The 17,785-nt window shown below is 43.4% G+C and overlaps 1 protein-coding gene across 5 annotated transcripts in view; it reads right to left on the bottom strand.

Moving 5' to 3' along the window:
* LOC120053794 (transcriptional repressor p66-alpha-like) overlaps window positions 1-17,785 on the bottom strand; it is a 41,581-nt gene that overhangs the window by 5,225 nt on the left and 18,571 nt on the right. For 2 of the 5 annotated variants that reach the window (XM_039001045.1, XM_039001048.1), the window contains exons 2-9: window positions 10,229-10,542; window positions 7,742-7,871; window positions 7,420-7,551; window positions 5,549-5,623; window positions 2,189-2,308; window positions 1,546-1,740; window positions 1,075-1,342; window positions 454-866 (exon numbers count right to left, since the gene is read on the bottom strand). In XM_039001045.1, coding sequence (XP_038856973.1) covers window positions 454-866; window positions 1,075-1,342; window positions 1,546-1,740; window positions 2,189-2,308; window positions 5,549-5,623; window positions 7,420-7,551; window positions 7,742-7,871; window positions 10,229-10,536 — 1,641 coding nt within the window. In that variant the 5' untranslated portion in view covers window positions 10,537-10,542. Of the gene's footprint in view, window positions 1-453; window positions 867-1,074; window positions 1,343-1,545; window positions 1,741-2,188; window positions 2,309-5,548; window positions 5,624-7,419; window positions 7,552-7,741; window positions 7,872-10,228; window positions 10,543-17,785 lie in introns of those variants that run through there. The other 3 variants (XM_039001046.1, XM_039001047.1, XM_039001049.1) reach the window with 3 other exon arrangements.

The following is a 17,785-nucleotide window of genomic DNA, read 5'->3' as shown; positions in this document are numbered from 1 at the left end:
TCCTTATGAGTTAGCAGTGAGAGTATTTGGTTTTAAATATACTTAATTATCAAAAGTAAAAGTATAATCATTTCAAATGTCTTACATTAGGCAAACCAGATGGTGCCATTTTCTTGTTTTTTATTTACGGATAACCAGGGGTAGACTTCAACACTCAAACATCATTACAAATTAAGCATGTGTGTTTAGTGACCAGAGGCAGTAGGGATGACCGCTGATGTTCTCTTGATAAGTGTGTGAATTAGGACATTTTATTTTCCTGCTAAGCATTTAAAATGTAACGAGTACTTTTTGGTTGAAGGGAAAATGTACATACTTTTTTTTAGGAATGTAGTGAAGTAACAGTTGTTATAAATAGTGAAGTACAGATACCCCAAAAAACTACTTAAGTAGTACTTGAAAGTATTTTTACACCACTGGTGTGTAGCGTTTGTGTTGTGTCCCACTGCTGACCTGCTTGATGGAGGAGTGGTGGCGGGCCATAGGCGTGCCTCTATGCTGCTGGAGCTGGAGCTGGGCTCTCGCCTGCTTGTACTGTTGAGACACCAGCACATGCTGCTGCTGCTCACTCTTCATCCTTGAGGAAGAAGAGGGCATTTTGGAGACGGGAGAGGCAGCCTGCTGGAGGATCCGCTGCTCTATCTCCTGCTCCTGCTGCAGGGCCTTGACGAAGGCCGCCTTCAGACGGTTGGTGTGCTGCGCCTTCAGGGCCTTCTTCAGGTTGGACGACATGCACTGGTCGCACAGGACAGGGCCGCTCTTCTCCGAGCGCCAGCGCGACGTGAAATCCGTCTTGCACTGGGCGCAGGTGTGCGGCTCCATAGGGATGGGGGTCACCGGGGCCACTGATTGACCCTGTTTCTTGCCTGAGAGTAAAATACCGAAAAATGACATGTCAGTATTATGTACCTTAGGCCAGTACTTTTCAAATAGAGCAAGGTGTTAGAATGAGAAGAATCCATGGCAGCCAACAAACAACTCACTGTAAGAGATTAGCTAAGATTACTACTACCACCATAAAGACCTTATGCTGACGCAAGGAATCAATATTTTTGAATAAAAGTATAAACCCACCCTGTCCCAGTGTGTCCAGCAGGTTCTGCACCACCTCCTCCAGGCCCATCAGGTAGATGAACTCGTTGTTGGCTGCTGACGGCAGGAAGTTGCGCTCGGGGGCGGGAGGTTTGGGAGGAGGGATCTCCAGCAGTGTCTTCTCCAGCTGCTTACGCAACGCCAGCTTGGCGGCCGCCTGGCGAGCAGCCGGGGACTCGTTGGCCTGGACCGTGGACACGCCACTGCCCATCCCGGCCTGAGACGTCACAGATGAGCCCTTCTGAGAGCCCTGGGAAACAGAGACACACTCACTAGTCAGGATGAAATTAGATGAAGAAATAGTGCTGTTGGGAGTCCAACACTGTGGGGATGCATTTCTGAAATGTGCTCTTTGGAAGAGGACTTAATGTAAGATGCTGGCCAGTATGTTGGTGACCTGGCAGTAATGTAGTAATGTTTCTGACTGACCTGGGTGATAGTGTGTGTTCTGACCTGTGGTATGTTGACCAGGACGTTGGTGTTGGGGACATTGGCCACCCTGATAAGGCCCTGCTGGATGACCCTCTGGCCCTGCACCTGGACATTGGGGACCGAGGCCCTGGGGGCCAGCAGCAGGGGAGGGGGGCCCGACCCAGAGTGCTGCTGCTGCCGCAAGGACGCGATCTGCTGGGGAGACACCGCAATGGGCTGACAATGTTACACACACACACACACACACAGCGCAGGACATAAGGGAAGTGGAGTCACACACACAGGGAGAGGGACAGAGAGGAGAGTGTAATGTTTACTGTTGATTTCTAGTTGTTTTTAGTTGATATTGTTTTGTGTCTTCTCACTGCCCAAAGCCCATTGAATTGAAAGGACATTGAGAGAAAATATGTCAATATCCATATCACTGTAAAATGAATTTACTGGAAAAGACTGACAAGCACACTGCGTGTAGAACCAACTAGTATTGTGCATTTAGTCTATTACTTAGAGAGTTCACTGCCAAGGAATAATGTGTTTTACAGCATGAAAGTAGCAGAAAAACATTATGAAAAAATACACTGATGTAGAATTCATATTAATAAGTCACATTGCACAAGACAACAATAAAATACGTTTAAACAGTAAGCACCAGAGTATAAAGTACCTGTGCCCCTCTGACGAGGGGTGGCATGACAGTCTGGGAGTTCTGTTTGGACGGGACATGCTGCCCACCCCGGACTAATGGAGGAGGGATCACTATGCCTGAGCTACGGCCTGACGACACCTGGACACAAAACGACACCAGGGTTTAAACTTTACACAACCAAATCAAATTTTATTGATCGCATACACAAACATTTAGCATATGTAATTGCGGGTGAAGCGATATGCTTGTGTTCCTAGCTCCCAACTGTGCAGAAATATCGAACAATACACATTAATCTAAAAGTAAAATAATGGAATTAAGAAATATTAGGACGAGCAATATCGGAGTCCAAAGTGTGTGCGCGTGTGTGTATACATCCAGTACCAGTCAAAGTTTGGACACGCCAACTTATTCAAGGGTTTTTCTTTATTTTTACATTGTAGAATAAGTGACATCAAAATTATGAAATAACACCTATGGAATCGTGTAGTAACAAAAAAAATGTTTTCAATCAGTATATGTTATTTTAGATTCTTCAAAGTAGCCACCCTTTGCCAGCTTTGCACACTCTTGGCATTCTCTCAACCAGCTTCACCTGGAATGCTTTTCCAACAGTCTTGAAGGTGTTCCCACATATGCTGAGCACTTGTTGGGTGCTTTTCCTTCACTCCGCAGTCCTACTCATCTCAATTGGGTTGAGGTCAGGTGATTGTGGAGGCCAGGTCATCTGATGCAGCACTCCATCACTCTCCTTCTTGGTCAAATAGCCCTTACACAGCCTGGAGGTGTTTGTCCTGTTGAAAAACAAATGATAGTCCCCCACTAAGTCCAAACCAGATGGGATGGCGTATCACTGCAGAATGCGGTTGTAGCCATGCTGGTTAAATGTGCCTTAAATTCTAAATAAATCACAGTGTCACCAGCAAAGTACCCCCACACCATCACACCTCCTCCATGCTTCACGGTGGGAACCACACATGGAGATCATCCGTTCACCTACTCTTCGTCTGACAAAGACACGGTGGTTGGAACCAAAAATCTCCAATTTGGACTCATCAGACCAAAGGACAGATTTCCACCAGTCTAATGTCCATCGCTCATGTTTCTTCGCCCAAGCAAGTCTCTTCTTATTATTTGTGTCCTTTAGTAGGGGTATCTTTGCAGAAATTCGACCATGAAGGCCTGATTCACGGAGTCTCCTCTGAACAGTTGATGTTGAGATGTGTCTGTTACTTGAACTCTGAAGCATTTATTTAAGCTGCAATTTCTGAGGCTGGTAACTCTAATGTACTCTGCAGCAGAGGTAACTCTTGTTCTTCCTTTCCTGTGGCGGTCCTCAAGAGAGCCAGTTTCATCATAGCACTTGATGGTTTTTGCGACTGCACTTTAAGAAACTTACAAAGTTCTTAATTTTACGGATTAACTGACCTTCATGTCTTAAAGTAATGATGGACTGTTGTTTATCTTTGCTTATTTGAGCTGTTCTTGCCATAATATGGACTTGGCCTTTTACCAAATCGTCTGTATACCACCCCTACCTTGTCACAACACAACTGATTGGCTCAAATGCATTGAGGAAAGAAATTCCACAAATTAACTTTTAACAAGACACCTGTAAATTCAAATGCATTCAAGGTGACTACCTCATGAAGCTGGTTGAGAGAATGCCAAGAGTGTGCAAAGCTGTCATCAAGGCAAAGGTTGGCTACTTTGAAGAATCTCAAATATATTTTGATTTGTTTAACACTTTTTTGGTTACTACATGATTCCATGTGTTATTTCATAGTTTTGATGTCTTCAATATTATTCTACAATGTAGAAAATAGTAACAATAAAGAAAAACCATGGAATGAGTAGGTGTGCCAAACTTTTGACTGGTACTGTATATATAGATATAGATATATGATAGGATGTATAAGCATTATGGACAGTATATTGATAGAAAATGCAGTATATCTGAAGAATATGTAGGATAGAATAATATATATATATATATATATATATATATATATATATATATATACATATACAGCAATAGTTGAATAGTATTGGCCTTGACTAGAATAACGTATATACATAGATGAAATGGGTAAAACAGTATGTAAACATTATTAAAGTGACCACATTATCAACCCATACTATGAGGGTTGACTCCTAACGCAAGATCCACATGTAATTCAGACGTTTAGGTAAATCATGATTGAATGGAAATTAGATTTGACCATGAAAGCATCTTGTGATGATACCACATGATCACTGTTGACATTTGCTGGCAAGTGGCCAGTCCCTTTCACATCATATTCAATCAATCATTCTGTCAAGACATATCGGGTAGAGGCAAAACAGAGCCATGTCACATTAGCTGTAGTGTCCCAGCAAGATGCAAGTGATTACTTCTGACAGCACGGTTGAACAGACACACTGATAACAAGCTAGTACAGAGAGCTTGAATGTGCTTAGTGGTTGAATGGATACACTGATATACAATTAAAAGGCGTGTGAATGTGCTGTACATCCCTCCCTTTGCTTATTAAAGCAATAAGGCACGAGGGAGTGTGGTATATGGCCAATATGCCACGCCAAAGGGCTGTTCTTATGCACAACCCTTAGCCATGGTATATTGGCCATATACCACAAACCCCCGTGATGCCTTATTGCTATTATAAACTGGTTACCAATGTAATTAGGGCAGTAAAAATACATGTTTTGTCATACCCGTGGTATACTGTCTGATATACCATGGCTTCCAGCCAATCAGCATTCAAGCTCGAACCACACAGTTTATAGATAGATATATCCCCTCTGTAAATTGTATATTCCGACTGTAATCAGCCTATACTCCAGTTATGTTTAGAGAGACAGTTTATAAGTCACATGCACAGGGTTGCAGATGTGAATGCAGGGTACAATGAAAATCTTAAGCTTCAACAGTGCAGGTCAAAGGGAAGTGAATGAAAAAGTAAAATAAATAATAAACACACATATTTACAACTAACATGATAAATTACCATTGGGGTGGGGGCAGTGAAAATGTCAGTTGAGGGGGGTGGGAATGTCTATAGGGGTAGGAAGTCCAGGGGGAGCAGTGGTCTGACTAGGGGTGGCTATTCAGCATGATAAATGTCCATTGGGTGGGGGCAGGGTAAATGTCCATTGGGGTGGATATTGTGTATGATGTCCAAGTAGACTCATGTCTCTATTCTGTTTGTATATTGTCTATTGCTGGCAGCACCACACTAAGGCAAATTCTGTGTATATGTAAAAAAAAAAAATAATAATAATAATAAGGGAAAAAAAGGTGATTCTGATAATATCTGATAATAGCAGTAATGTAATGACTTGTATAGTATAGTAGCGGTGAGCAGTAGCTGTCTGTACCTGTAGTGGTCCTTTGCCTGATGCGATGCTGCTTCTGACCAGAGGTGGAGGAGTGGCCACAGAGCCAGAGGTTGGCTGGAGAACAGAGGAAGAGAGAGTGAGTGAAAGAGAGAAGAGAAAGAGTGAGTGAGTGAGACCAGACAATTGATGGCAAGCTTTGTGCGTGTGAGTCTGTGCCTGTGTGCGCGCGCGTGCTTGCATACGTGTGTGAATATGTGTGCGCATGCATGTGTGTGTGTGCATCCAGTGCATTTGGAAGGTATTCAGACCACTTGACCTTTTCCACTTTTTGTTACGTTACAGCCTAATTCTAAAATTGATTAAATAGTTTTTCCCCCCTTATCAATCTAAACACAATACCCCATAATGACAAAGCAAAAACAGGTTTAGACATTTTTGCACATTTATAAAATAAAACAAACTGAAATATAATATTTACATAAGTATCCAGACCTTTTACTCAGTACTTTGTTGAAACATCTTTGGCAGCAATTACAGCCTCAAGTCTTCTTGGGTATGACACACCTGTATTTTGGGAGTTTCTCCCATTCTTCTCTGCAGATCCTCTCAAGCATTGTCAGGTTGGATGGGGAGCGTTTCTGCACAGCTATCTTCAGGTCTCTCCAGAGATGTTTGATCGGGTTCAAGTCTGAGCTCTGGCTGGGCCACTCAAGGACATTGAGACTTGTCCCGAAGCCACTCCTGCGTTGTCTTGGCTGTGTGCTTAGGGTCGTTGTCCTGTTGGAAGGTGAACCTTCCCCCCAGTCTGAGGTCCTGAGCAGGTTGTCATCAAGAATCTCTGTACTTTGCTCCGTTCATCTTTGTCCTGATCCTGACTAGTCTCCCAGCCCCTGCCACTGAAAAACATCCCCACAGCATGATGCTGCCACCATCACCACCATGCTTCACTGTAGGGATGGTGCCAGGTTTTCTCCATACGTGACGCTTGGCATTCAGGCCAAAGAGTTCAATCTTGGTTTCATCAGACCAGAGAATCTTGTTTCTCATGGTCTGAGTCTTTAGGTGCCTTTTGGCAAACTCCAAGAGGGCTGTCATTTGCCTTTTACTCAGAAGTGACTTCCGTCTGGTCACCATAAAAGGTCTGATTGGTGGTGCTGCAGAAATGGTTGTCCTTCTGGAAGGTTCTCCCATCTCCACAAAGGAACTCTGGAGCTCTGTCAAAGCGCCCATCAGGTTCTTGGTCACGTCCCTGACCAAGGCCCTTCTCCCCAGATTTCTCAGTTTGGCCGGGCGGCCTGTTAGGAAGAGTTTGTTAGGAAGAGTATGGTGGCTCCAAACTTCTTCCATTTAAGAATGATGGAGGCCACTGTGTTCTTGGGGGCCTTCAATGCTGTAAAACTTTTTTGGTACCCTTCCCCAGATCTGTGCCTCGACACAATCCTGTCTCGGAGCTCTACGGACAATTCCTTCAACCTCATGGCTTGGTTTTTGCTCTGACATGCACTGTCAACTGTCCTACCTTATATAGACAGGTGTGCCTTTCCAAATCATGTCCAATCAATTGAATTTACTACAGGTGGACTCCAATCAAGTTGTAAAAACATCTCAAGGATGATCAATGGAAACAGGATGCACCTGAGCTCAATTACGAGTCTCATAGCAAAGGGTCTGAATACTAAAGTAAATAAGGTATTTAAATTTTTGTTTTTGTTTTTATACATTTGCAAACATTTCTAAAAACCAATTCTGGCTTTGTCATTATGCGGTATTGTGTGTAGATTGATGAGGGAAAAAAATAAATGTAATTCATTTTAGAATAAGGCTATAACATAAGAACATTTTGAAAAAGTAAAGGGGTCTGAATACTTTCTGAATGCACTGTATGTGTGTGTACGTGTGTGTTTAGATACCTTCTGTACAGTGCTCTCCTTCTGGATCTGGCTGTGTCGTAGTTTCTTCAGCAGCACCAGCTTGGCCTCCTGTAGTCTCAGCTCCTCCTTCAACTGTTTGATGATGCGCTCCCTCTCATCTGGGCTGCTCTTCTACACAAGGGAAGACAGCAGGGGATCATACACAAAATTACATTAGAATTGATTTGCATCCATGATGGATGAAGACACATTGGGAGTAGCACAAAGAGAAGTCGTTCTCTGTGTGTGTGTGTGTGTGTGTGTGTGTGTGTGTGTGTGTGTGTGTGTGTGTGTGTGTGTGTGTGTGTGTGTGTGTTCGTACCCTGAGCAGGTCAGTGTCTGTCTTTTTGTAGTAGTTCAGGCCGTTCATGACGGGGATGGACGGCTCGTTGTCTGACAACACTATGACATCATTGTTTGGTGACAGGGGCTGCCTCTCTTTCTTTACGTCACTGAGAGAAGAGAGAAAAAACAAAAACGAAATAACTAAACTCGACTTTACTAGTAGGAAAAAATAAGACATGGAAAGCAAAGATGATATGGAAAGCCAAACCCCCTCTCCTCACACATTAATTTGTGCGTGATCATACAACATTCATTAAATCATATTACAAATGATGGCCACAATGGCCAGTATGCAAACAGACAGAATCAGCATTCGTCCAGTAGAGGGCGGTAAATTATAACTTTTCAGTGATCTACGAGTGAGTGGATAGTGTTGGGACACCAAAGTCGATCTGAGATTCATAGACCCATCATAGTGGGTCTGAATAAGAGCCTTCCTCTTCATATCTTTTCACTGGTATGGTAGTGTCAGAAACTTGGGCCAAAAGTAGTGAGTTTATGACCAAGTTGTAGGTCCAGCCTGGGAGATTACATCTGGCCTCATTGCTTCCTCCATGGCTGTAGCTAGCTGTTGTTTCCTCCAGCCTGAGGAGGACAAAGGGGAGCAGCGGTATGTAGTGTGGAGCCTGTGACAGAGAGGCCAACGAAGATGGAATGCTCCCCCCCCCCCCCCACACAGCAGGCGTCCCGCTCGTACCCTGTGGGTGGGGAGGGGTGGGGTTGGTGACTCTTGGTAGGGACAGTAGCTGTGCCTGAGGCCCGGTACGTCAGGAACCCACCCCTCCCAGCTGCTGACATCAGAGTCGCAGAGGACTACAGGAGACACTGGAGGTGAAAGCGAGGGGGGTGGGGGAGGGGAGAGGGGAACGTGGCTAGGACCCAGCCTATTGTATTCACTCTCACTCACTCATTTACTGACCGTGTGTCTTGGGCTACGGTGCAGAGGGTAGGGCACTCAACAAGGGCACAGTCTCCCTGGCTGGTGCAAAACATCCCAGATCCCTACTGTGGTAACAGGGCTGACGCCTGGTTCAGTTTAGAGGGGAGGCAGAGGGAAATACAGTAGCTATGATTCACAGTCACACCATCCACAGCTGGTTATACAGGGGCCATGTAAAGCAAGGGACCACATTGGGCAAAGAGTAAACTGATGGATAGGGAGGCCCCCCAGACACACACACAGTGACCTAACCAGGAGAAACTCTTAACCCTGGCAATGGGCAAAGTGAGGGTTATTATCTGTGGTGACAAGGCGATCTGCTCCACCCTGAAAGCTGATTAGACAAGCATAAACAAAAGCCACGTACCTGGTTACATAAGATCCAGAACCCCACTGCTTCTGTTTCTACTAGCTACTGCTTCTCTGAAATACTCTGCAGTATTGACTCCCACTGAATTAGTAAACTCGTGGGAGCAAAGTATCAGGTAGAAAAAGTGCATTCCTTCAAACCACTACTCATGAAACTGGACAGAAACGTCATCAACAGTTCTCTCTAGCTAGTCTATTAAGGTCTATCTGGCCAAAATAGTGTTTTTTTTAAATATATTTATAATTCAATGACAGTGGAATGCAATGCTTATTCTAGCCTTCGCACCCTGTTTATGAAAACAGTTGGATCAAAATGCTAGATCTCCTCTACAGCGCAAACACTACAAGTTCAATAAAAATCTTTTTTTTTTTTTAACTTTAGCAGTACAGGCTTAGGGTGATGCAAAGGTGACAAGGGGAAACTTCTGCAGTACATAAAAGGTTGTTCCTTGGAGGCTAGCTTCCTTTCTCACTACTGCCCTCACCTCTAGTGTATATTAATCACTCTACCGAGTTTAGCGAACGCGTGACATCAGGCATTTCCCTCCCCTGGTCATGTGACACACCCAACAACAGCCCCTCCTTCCCCCAACTGCTTCTTCCAATCTCCAGTGTGGAAACCATGGCAACGGCCAGCTGGAACCAGTTTGTGACAGTTTGTGACCTTCATTTTGTGTGAAGTGAGGCAGAGTTCAGGTGCTGGAGAAAATGGAAGCAGTCAGCCGGAGCCTCAAACTTTTCAAAATGGGGGCAGGCCACCCAGAACCGAGGGAGTACAGACATGCACTTCCTGTGTGAGAAGCCCACTCGCTAGCTAGTGCAGACAGTTCGAACACACACACAGTAGTTGTCAAGCAAATGTCCCTTTCCAGTCAAAACAAAGCAGTAGAATAATCTAATCACCTAAATAGACCCTGTACAGACTCAGAGACAACCCATCATATTGTAAACATGCACCACAGGCCAGATGGGAAAAATAACAATTTAGAGCAACATTCGAAATGTAAATGAAATGTAAATCTAGAGTGTGACGGTAATACTATTAACAAAAAGAGACAGTGTCTGAGGGTACCGCAGTTCAGTTAGGACTGGTTCAAATTTACAGCCAGATAGTGTAGGCTACCACAGTGTGTGTGTGTAATCAGTTTGTTTCACCTCTTGGATGTGCTCATATCTACAGGCCTGTCCCCAGTCTGCACCTCCACTTTGATGGTAGCCTTAACCTCACCGGTCTTCAGGATGCTCATGCTGGCCACCTTGGCTGTCTGCTCAGTCTTCACCACATCTCCTCCTCCACCCACAGCCACTAGAGCTATAGGTCCATCTGCTGCAGGTAGCAGGTCACAGTTCTCCAGCTTTACCTTCTTACTGTCCGGCTCCCATCCAGGGCTGCCAGGGGCAACCACGTCCCTCTCCAGGGCCCGCTTCCGGCTGCGCGTCTGACGCACCGCCTCCTCCGACATCACTGCCTGGGATAGAGAGAGACGGGGGTTAGAGATATGGATAAACACACAGGTCAGTGTCTGTGGACAGCATAGTTTTAGTAATGAAGCACCGCCTCAAAATGAGTTGGAAGTTCAACACTGGCTGATAATGAGGAGTGTGGTCATGCAATACAAACAATGAAAACAGCACAAATCAAACCTAAATGCCCACCAGGGCACCATATCAGTGGAGTGTGGAGTGTGGACTGTGGTAGCAGGCCGGGTATTAATTCCTCCAGCTGTACTGGGGAGGGGGGCTCTCTGTCTGACTGACCTGACTGCAACACAGACCTGTCTCTGAGTGCCTGTTCCCCAGATGCTGACCCAATTCCCCCCTCATTACCATAATAGACGGTGTAGAAGGGAGACCCACTCAGCTCAAAACACCAGCTTCACCCACAACTATTACACCGCACCATGGATAAAGCATCACTCAAACAGACATGCAAATATCTCACAGACACACAAACGCAGGTTATGAATTGAAACAAGAATCAGAGTTCAGTGTGACCTCGAAAGTGTGTGCGTTCTGGACTAGAGTTGAGGTACAGGGAAACCTACTCTTATCTCCTTTCAAACGATCTGACTTTTAAATATAATTGCCTCATCTCTCCCCTTATAGAGGTTCTAAACAATCATTGGGGCAGCCACTGTATACCTGTGTACACACTTCTCCCATCAGATAAAGAAAGCTGCTGACTCAAGGTCTTTTTCATCCACTGTGACATCAGAGTAGAGCTCCACATGACCCTTCCCAAGATTCCATGGGAGACATAAAGCACTTCCCTGAGAACTGGTTTAAACCGGTCTGTGGTTTTAATCCCTGGAGAGACCAACTGGCAGCAGGAGAGGCCACAGCCGCCTGCAACTGGGGAGGGAGGGAGACAGCGTCGCCTGGATTCCAAAACACAAATGCCTGCCAGAGAAAAGGCCACTGAAACTTTTACACAGACAACTGAGGACACAAAAAAATCTATATCACCGAATCGATCACCATCAATAGAAATCCATGTAGCATATATAAAGTAAAATGGAAACTGAGATTGTAACTTTATTTTGGTGTAGATCCAACCATTTAAAACACTGATTGCCAATGATCATCGCACCGAAGAAACACGGACTCATTCAGAAAAACAGAATAGCACCAACTCAGTTGAGGTCTCAACTTAATGTTGAGAGTTAGAATAGTAGAATACACAAGGAGCAATTTTGAAATGTTATTGTGCATCAGCAGTTTCTCTTTTTATGTCAGTCATTGACAGTCACTCATTTAGCCCATGTCAGCTAAACATGTTTAATCTAAACTTGTAATCATGGTCGAATTACCAATCAATCCCCATTGATTTTATTAATCACTCACTCAGATATCATTAAAAACCATAATTTCTCTCCACCTTATTCCAAAATGTGTAGAATTGCAGGAAATTAGTTATACAATTCATTTTTTAAATTATATCCGCCCCATGGCAAAATGTGTAGAATTGTAGCCAACTTGCTTGAAAAATGCAAAATGTTCTCTACGGCCCATGGCAAAATGAGTAGAATATCAGGAAATTAACTCTAAAACTAAAGAGTCACTCCGCTGTCAAGAGGGGGGCCGCTAAAATGTTTTGCACAGAAGTTAACAAACTTGAATTATGTGACATAGCATGTAGAAATGTTGAAACTGTTCGCAAAACAATGTCCATACAGGCTAGAACACTTTACAATGCAAGAAGACACCGGTAACTTCCAGCTTTTTCAACTTTCCTTGCTATGCTAGCTGACAGTGAAAGCTAACATCAATTGACTACCCTAGTACTTTGTTTAGGATAATATGCAAACCATAACACAAAATATGTTGATTTTAAAGATGATTGCCACCAAAAACTTTATTAATTCACTTATTCGGTCTCTCTCACGTCTCTCCTAAAGAGTATCTATTGCATCAGCCAATTGACTATGGTCTGTTAATGATGTCATTACTGGTTAACTTCTTATGGCTGGGGGCAGTATTATGTAGCTTGGATGAATAAGGTGCCCAGACTAAACTGCCTGCTACTCAGTCCCAGAAGCTAAGATATGCATATTAGTAGATTTGGATAGAAAACACTCTGAAGTTTCTAAAACTGTTTGAATGATGTCTGTGAGTATAACAGAACTCATATGGCAGGCAGAAACCTGAGAAAAAATCCAACCAGGAAGTGGGAAATCTGAGGTTTGCAGGTTTGCCTATCCAATATACAGTGTCTATGGGGTCATATTGCACTTCCTAGGGCTTCCTTTAGATGTCAACAGTCTTTGGAACCTTGTTTCAGGCTTCTACTGTGAAGGATGAGGGAATAAGAGCTGTTTCAACCAGGTGTCTGGCAGAGTGCCATGAGCTCACTCAGGCGCACCCCCGTGAGAAGTAGCTGCGTTCCTTTTCGTTTCTAAAGACAAAGGAATTCTCCGGTTGAAACATTATTGAAGATTTATGTTAAAAACATCCTAAAAATTGATTCTATACATCGTTTGACATGTTTCTACGAACTGTAATGGAATTTTTTGACTTTTTGTCTGGCCTGCGCGTCATGAATTTGGATTTTTGAACCAAACGCGCTAACAAAAAGGAGGTATTTTGGACATAAATTATGGACTTTATCGAACAAAACAAACATTTATTGTGGAACTGGGAATCCTGGGAGTGCATTCTGATGAAGATCAAAGGTAAGTGAATATTTATAATGCTATTTCTGACTTCTGTTGACTCCACAACATGGCGGGTACCTGTATGGCTTGTTTTTGTGTCTGAGCGCCGTACTCAGATTATTGCATGGTGTGCTTTTTCCGTAAAGTTTTTTTAAAATCTGACACAGCGGTTACATTAAGGAGAAGTTTATCTGAAGTTCCATGTATAACACTTGTATCTTTTATCAATGTTTATTATGAGTATTTCTGTAAATTGATGTGGCTCTCTGCAAAATCACCGGATGTTTTGGAGGCAAAACATTACTGAACATAACGCGCCAATGTAAACTTAGATTTTTGGATATAAATATGAACTTTATCGAACAAAACATACATGTATTGTGTAACATGAAGTCCTATGAGTGTCATCTGATGATCATCAAAGGTTAGTGATTAATTTTCTCTAATTCTGTTTTTTGTGACTCCTCTCTTTGGCTGGAAAAATGGCTGTGTTTTTCTGTGACTAGGTACTGACCTAACATAATCACTACCGGTACTGAGTCAATGTGCAAGGGTACGAGGTAGTTGAGGTAATATGTTTTATAAGCCCAATCATTGCACAACAATTCTAAATATAATCTAATATTAAAAACAGTTTTGATAGCCATCATTAAAAAAGAGCTACTATCTTTATTTCTCAACTGGCAACTGAAGTGCACTTCCCATTCCAGTGCATATAACGGTAGGCAGGCTTCAGCGCGTCACACACCACTTGCAATGAGCTGGAGGCAGTACGCATTTTGAAAATATATTTAATTGTTTGAAACCTGAACCTGAACTATATCTTGAGGTATCTTTACCTCGCTTCAAAGTAGCCTAGCCAAAATACGACCAACCGTGAAAGCAATTTTATAAAGACTACCATATGCCATTGAAACCATTAGCCTATTTCCCTCAATTTCTATAATTGTCCAGTAGCCAAAAGACACAATCCTAATCATATTAGCAACCCATGCTAGTTGTTGAATCTTTTGATGTCCCCGGATATTTTCATCTCTGTGTCAAAAAACCTCTCCCATGTGCGGTGCGCTTCTGACAAGTGTTTTTCCACTAACAGCATTACGGAATGAACATTCACGCACGTAGCTGCCTTGTGCGAATTGCTGCGCTTATAATGTGGAGAAATAATATTTAATCAACATTAAGCTAAAACGTTCTGATCTGTTGCATCAGCCTCGTTTCAAAAAATATATATGTAGCGTAGGCCTAGCGGTTGTATGAATTTGGGATCTATCATTCCACAACTGTCCCAGAGTTAATTTTGAGTAATTGATAGCCGCACATACATGCACAACAGGATATCAATCCCAGCCACTCCTAGCACTGAAGTAGGCTAAAGTAAACAACCTCCAATGGTCCTCTGACAGAATAGGAACTCAAACTCCAAAATTCTCTAACATGACAAGAACAACTTGGCCAGGCTGATGAAAATGTCCAACTCAGCATTTTTCTCCCACTCAGTGACTATATTACCACTGAGATTTACTGGTCCTGAACATCCCTTTACTGTGATCCTCCACATCTGCTCAGTGTTCACAAAAATGTGGCTATTTTCAAGGTGGGAGGGGCAAAAAGACCCTCAAAGCAACATCCACTGCCTATTGCAGATCACATTTCAATCAAAACATTAATGCAAAATGTAGGTGGGGCTGGGAGCAGGGCACCCGGCCTATAAAATGGTGGGTGAAACACTGTTGAGCTAAGAGGATAGGGACGGAGCTCTGCAACATAACAAGGACAGATGTGCCCTGTTTGTACCCATCAATGAGCACAAAGGGCATCCAGCTGAAGGGGGTGGAGCATGCATAAACCACAGAGCACACAGCTCTTCACGATCCGGACGCTTAAGAAATCCCGCTACGACCTCCCACGAGCAATCAAACAGGCAAAGCGTCAAGCATCAATACAGAACTAAGATCAAATCCTACAACGCCGGCGCTGACGGATGTGGCAGGGCTTGCAAACTCTCACGGATTACAAAGGTAAAGCCAGCAGTGAGCTGCCCAGCAATGTGAGCCTACCAGACAAGCTAAATGCCTTTATGCTAGTGTTGAGGGAAACAACAACCATGCATGAGCCTGCCAAGCTCGTCACCAGGCTCAGGACCCTGGGACTGAACACCTCCCTCTGCAACTGGATCCTGGAAATCCTGACTGGTCGCCCCCAGGGGCATGGGTAGGCAACAACAAATCTGCCACGCTAAGCATAAAAAAGGGGGACACTCAAGGGTTGTAAACTTAGTCCCCTCCTGTACTCCCCGTTCACCCACGACTTGATGGCCGCGCAAGACTCCAACACCATCAAGTTTGTTGACGACATGACGGTGGTAGGGATGTCAGGAAGTGAAGAGTCTTGGTGGTTCCAAACTTCTTCCATTTAAGAATGATGAGGCCACTGTGTTCTTGGAGACCTTCAATGCAGATCTGTGCCTTCACACAATCCTGTCTCGGAGCTCTAAGGACAATTCCTTTGACCTCATGGCTTGGTTTTTGCTTTGACATGCACTGTCTACTGTGGGACCTTATATAGACAGGTGTGTGCCTTTCCAAATCATGTCCAATCAATTGAATTTACCACAGGTGGACTCCAAATCAAGTTGTAGAAACATCAAGAATGATCACTGGAAACAGGATGCACCTGAGCTAAATTTCAAGTCTCACAGCAAAGGGTCTGAATACTTATGTAAATGTGATTTAATTTTTAATTTATATTTTTATAAATTTGCAAACATTTCTAAAAATCTGATTTACTTTGTCATTATGGGGTAGTGTGTGTGGATTAGAGGGGAAGAAAAACATACTTTACGAATGCACTGTATAACCTCGTAACCCTGCACAACAACTCAATAGTGGTACTCCCTGTATATAGCCATGCAATTTTTACTCATTATTGTTATTTACTGTGTTTATTCCTCATGTCACTATTTATATTTATCTTCAACTCTGCATTGTTGGAAAAGGACCCTTAAGTAAGCATTTCACTGTTAGTCTACACCGGTTGTTTACGAAGTATGTGACAAATAAAATTTGAGCTCAAACATTAACACACAGTGACCCTGGAAGGGACTGGTGGTCACTGAATGCGCTCCCTGAATGCAACCAGGGACAAAAATGCCCGCAGGACCTGAGGGGCACGATACAGTGTAGTATGAAGCAAGGTAAGACTTGCCTCATTATTTGACGTGAAGTAAAACATTCAGGTTTCAAACAATTATACTGCCTCAAGCTCACATTGCAAGCACGTATGAACTGCTCTTGGTGTCAGTCTACATGAGAATCATAGGAGCCAGAATGGCCGCCTCAATGTCCTCCCTGCTGATGACATCCAGTGGAGTCATCTCTAAGGGAGCTATTCTTGTTTGTAGTTCAGGCGTGCATCACGCAGTGTGTCGGGGTCTGTCTCCATGGCAGGTGGCTAGAGCCGTCTCATAGGAGATGGATGGCATCATGAAGATGCAACATCCACTGTGCTGTAGGCCCTGCTTCTAAGCAACAAAGGGAGGAGACCAAATAGAACATCAGCGTGTGTGCGTTCAAGATGGAGACGCACAATATCTGTCCGTCCTCAACTGTTACATCACACTCAGCCTACCTACCACTCCATTGAAGCTCATTTGCTTTTCACCAAGCAATGTCTATCTATGTGAGAAAATCAGGAGATTTTGCATTAGACAACCCCTGGGATGACAGGGAAATAAATCAGATAGCAGAAAAAAGCAGTAGAGTACAGCTAAAACACATGTACTAAAAGGAAAGTAAAAGAGTCTATACATTCACTGCCATTCAAAGTGACACGAGAGGGAGTGACTGGGAAATAACGTTGCATCAGTCTTTCAGCCTGTCATCTGCACTGATATGGGGCTGAGAGAGCGTTTTGGAAGCAGGTGATTGCAGGATGGAGGCGTGGAATGATGAAAGAGAGCTTAGAGCCCATACAAGGACAGATTGATAATTACATTTATTTGTGCTTTTCACTATAGCACTCGGGTGTCAATCAACAGTGTTACTGTGTAGGCATTGCTTTCAGTCAGTGACCTCTATGCAAGAACATTAAAAGCATTTCATCATGAAAATATGAGTTCAGGATTTCTTTCACTACTTGGCCAGGACAACAGACTAAAAAACATGTTTATTTTGAAATTGATGGGAGATCATTATGTTGCTGTAGGCAGAGGACCAACTATGGATCTATACTGAACAAAAATATAAATGCAACATGTAAAGTGTTGGTCCCACGTTTCATGAGCTGAAATAAAACACAGCAATTTCATACACACACAAAAAGCATATTTCACTCATTTTGTGCACACATTTATTTACATCCCTGTTAATGAGCTTTTCTCCTTTGCCAAGATAATCCATCCACCTGACAGGCATGGCATATCAAGAAGCTGATTAAACAGCATGATCATTACACAGATGCACCTTGTGCTGGGGACAATGAAAGTCCACTAAAATGTGCAGTTTTGTCACACAAAAGGTAGCGTGCAATTGGCATGTTAACTTCAGGAATGTCCACC

Source organism: Salvelinus namaycush, chromosome 9 (genome assembly GCF_016432855.1).
Source record: "Salvelinus namaycush isolate Seneca chromosome 9, SaNama_1.0, whole genome shotgun sequence".
NCBI classification, from domain to species: domain Eukaryota; kingdom Metazoa; phylum Chordata; class Actinopteri; order Salmoniformes; family Salmonidae; genus Salvelinus; species Salvelinus namaycush.
The sequence above is the reverse complement of the archived record's forward strand: the minus strand, read 5'-3'. Positions and strand labels throughout refer to the sequence as shown.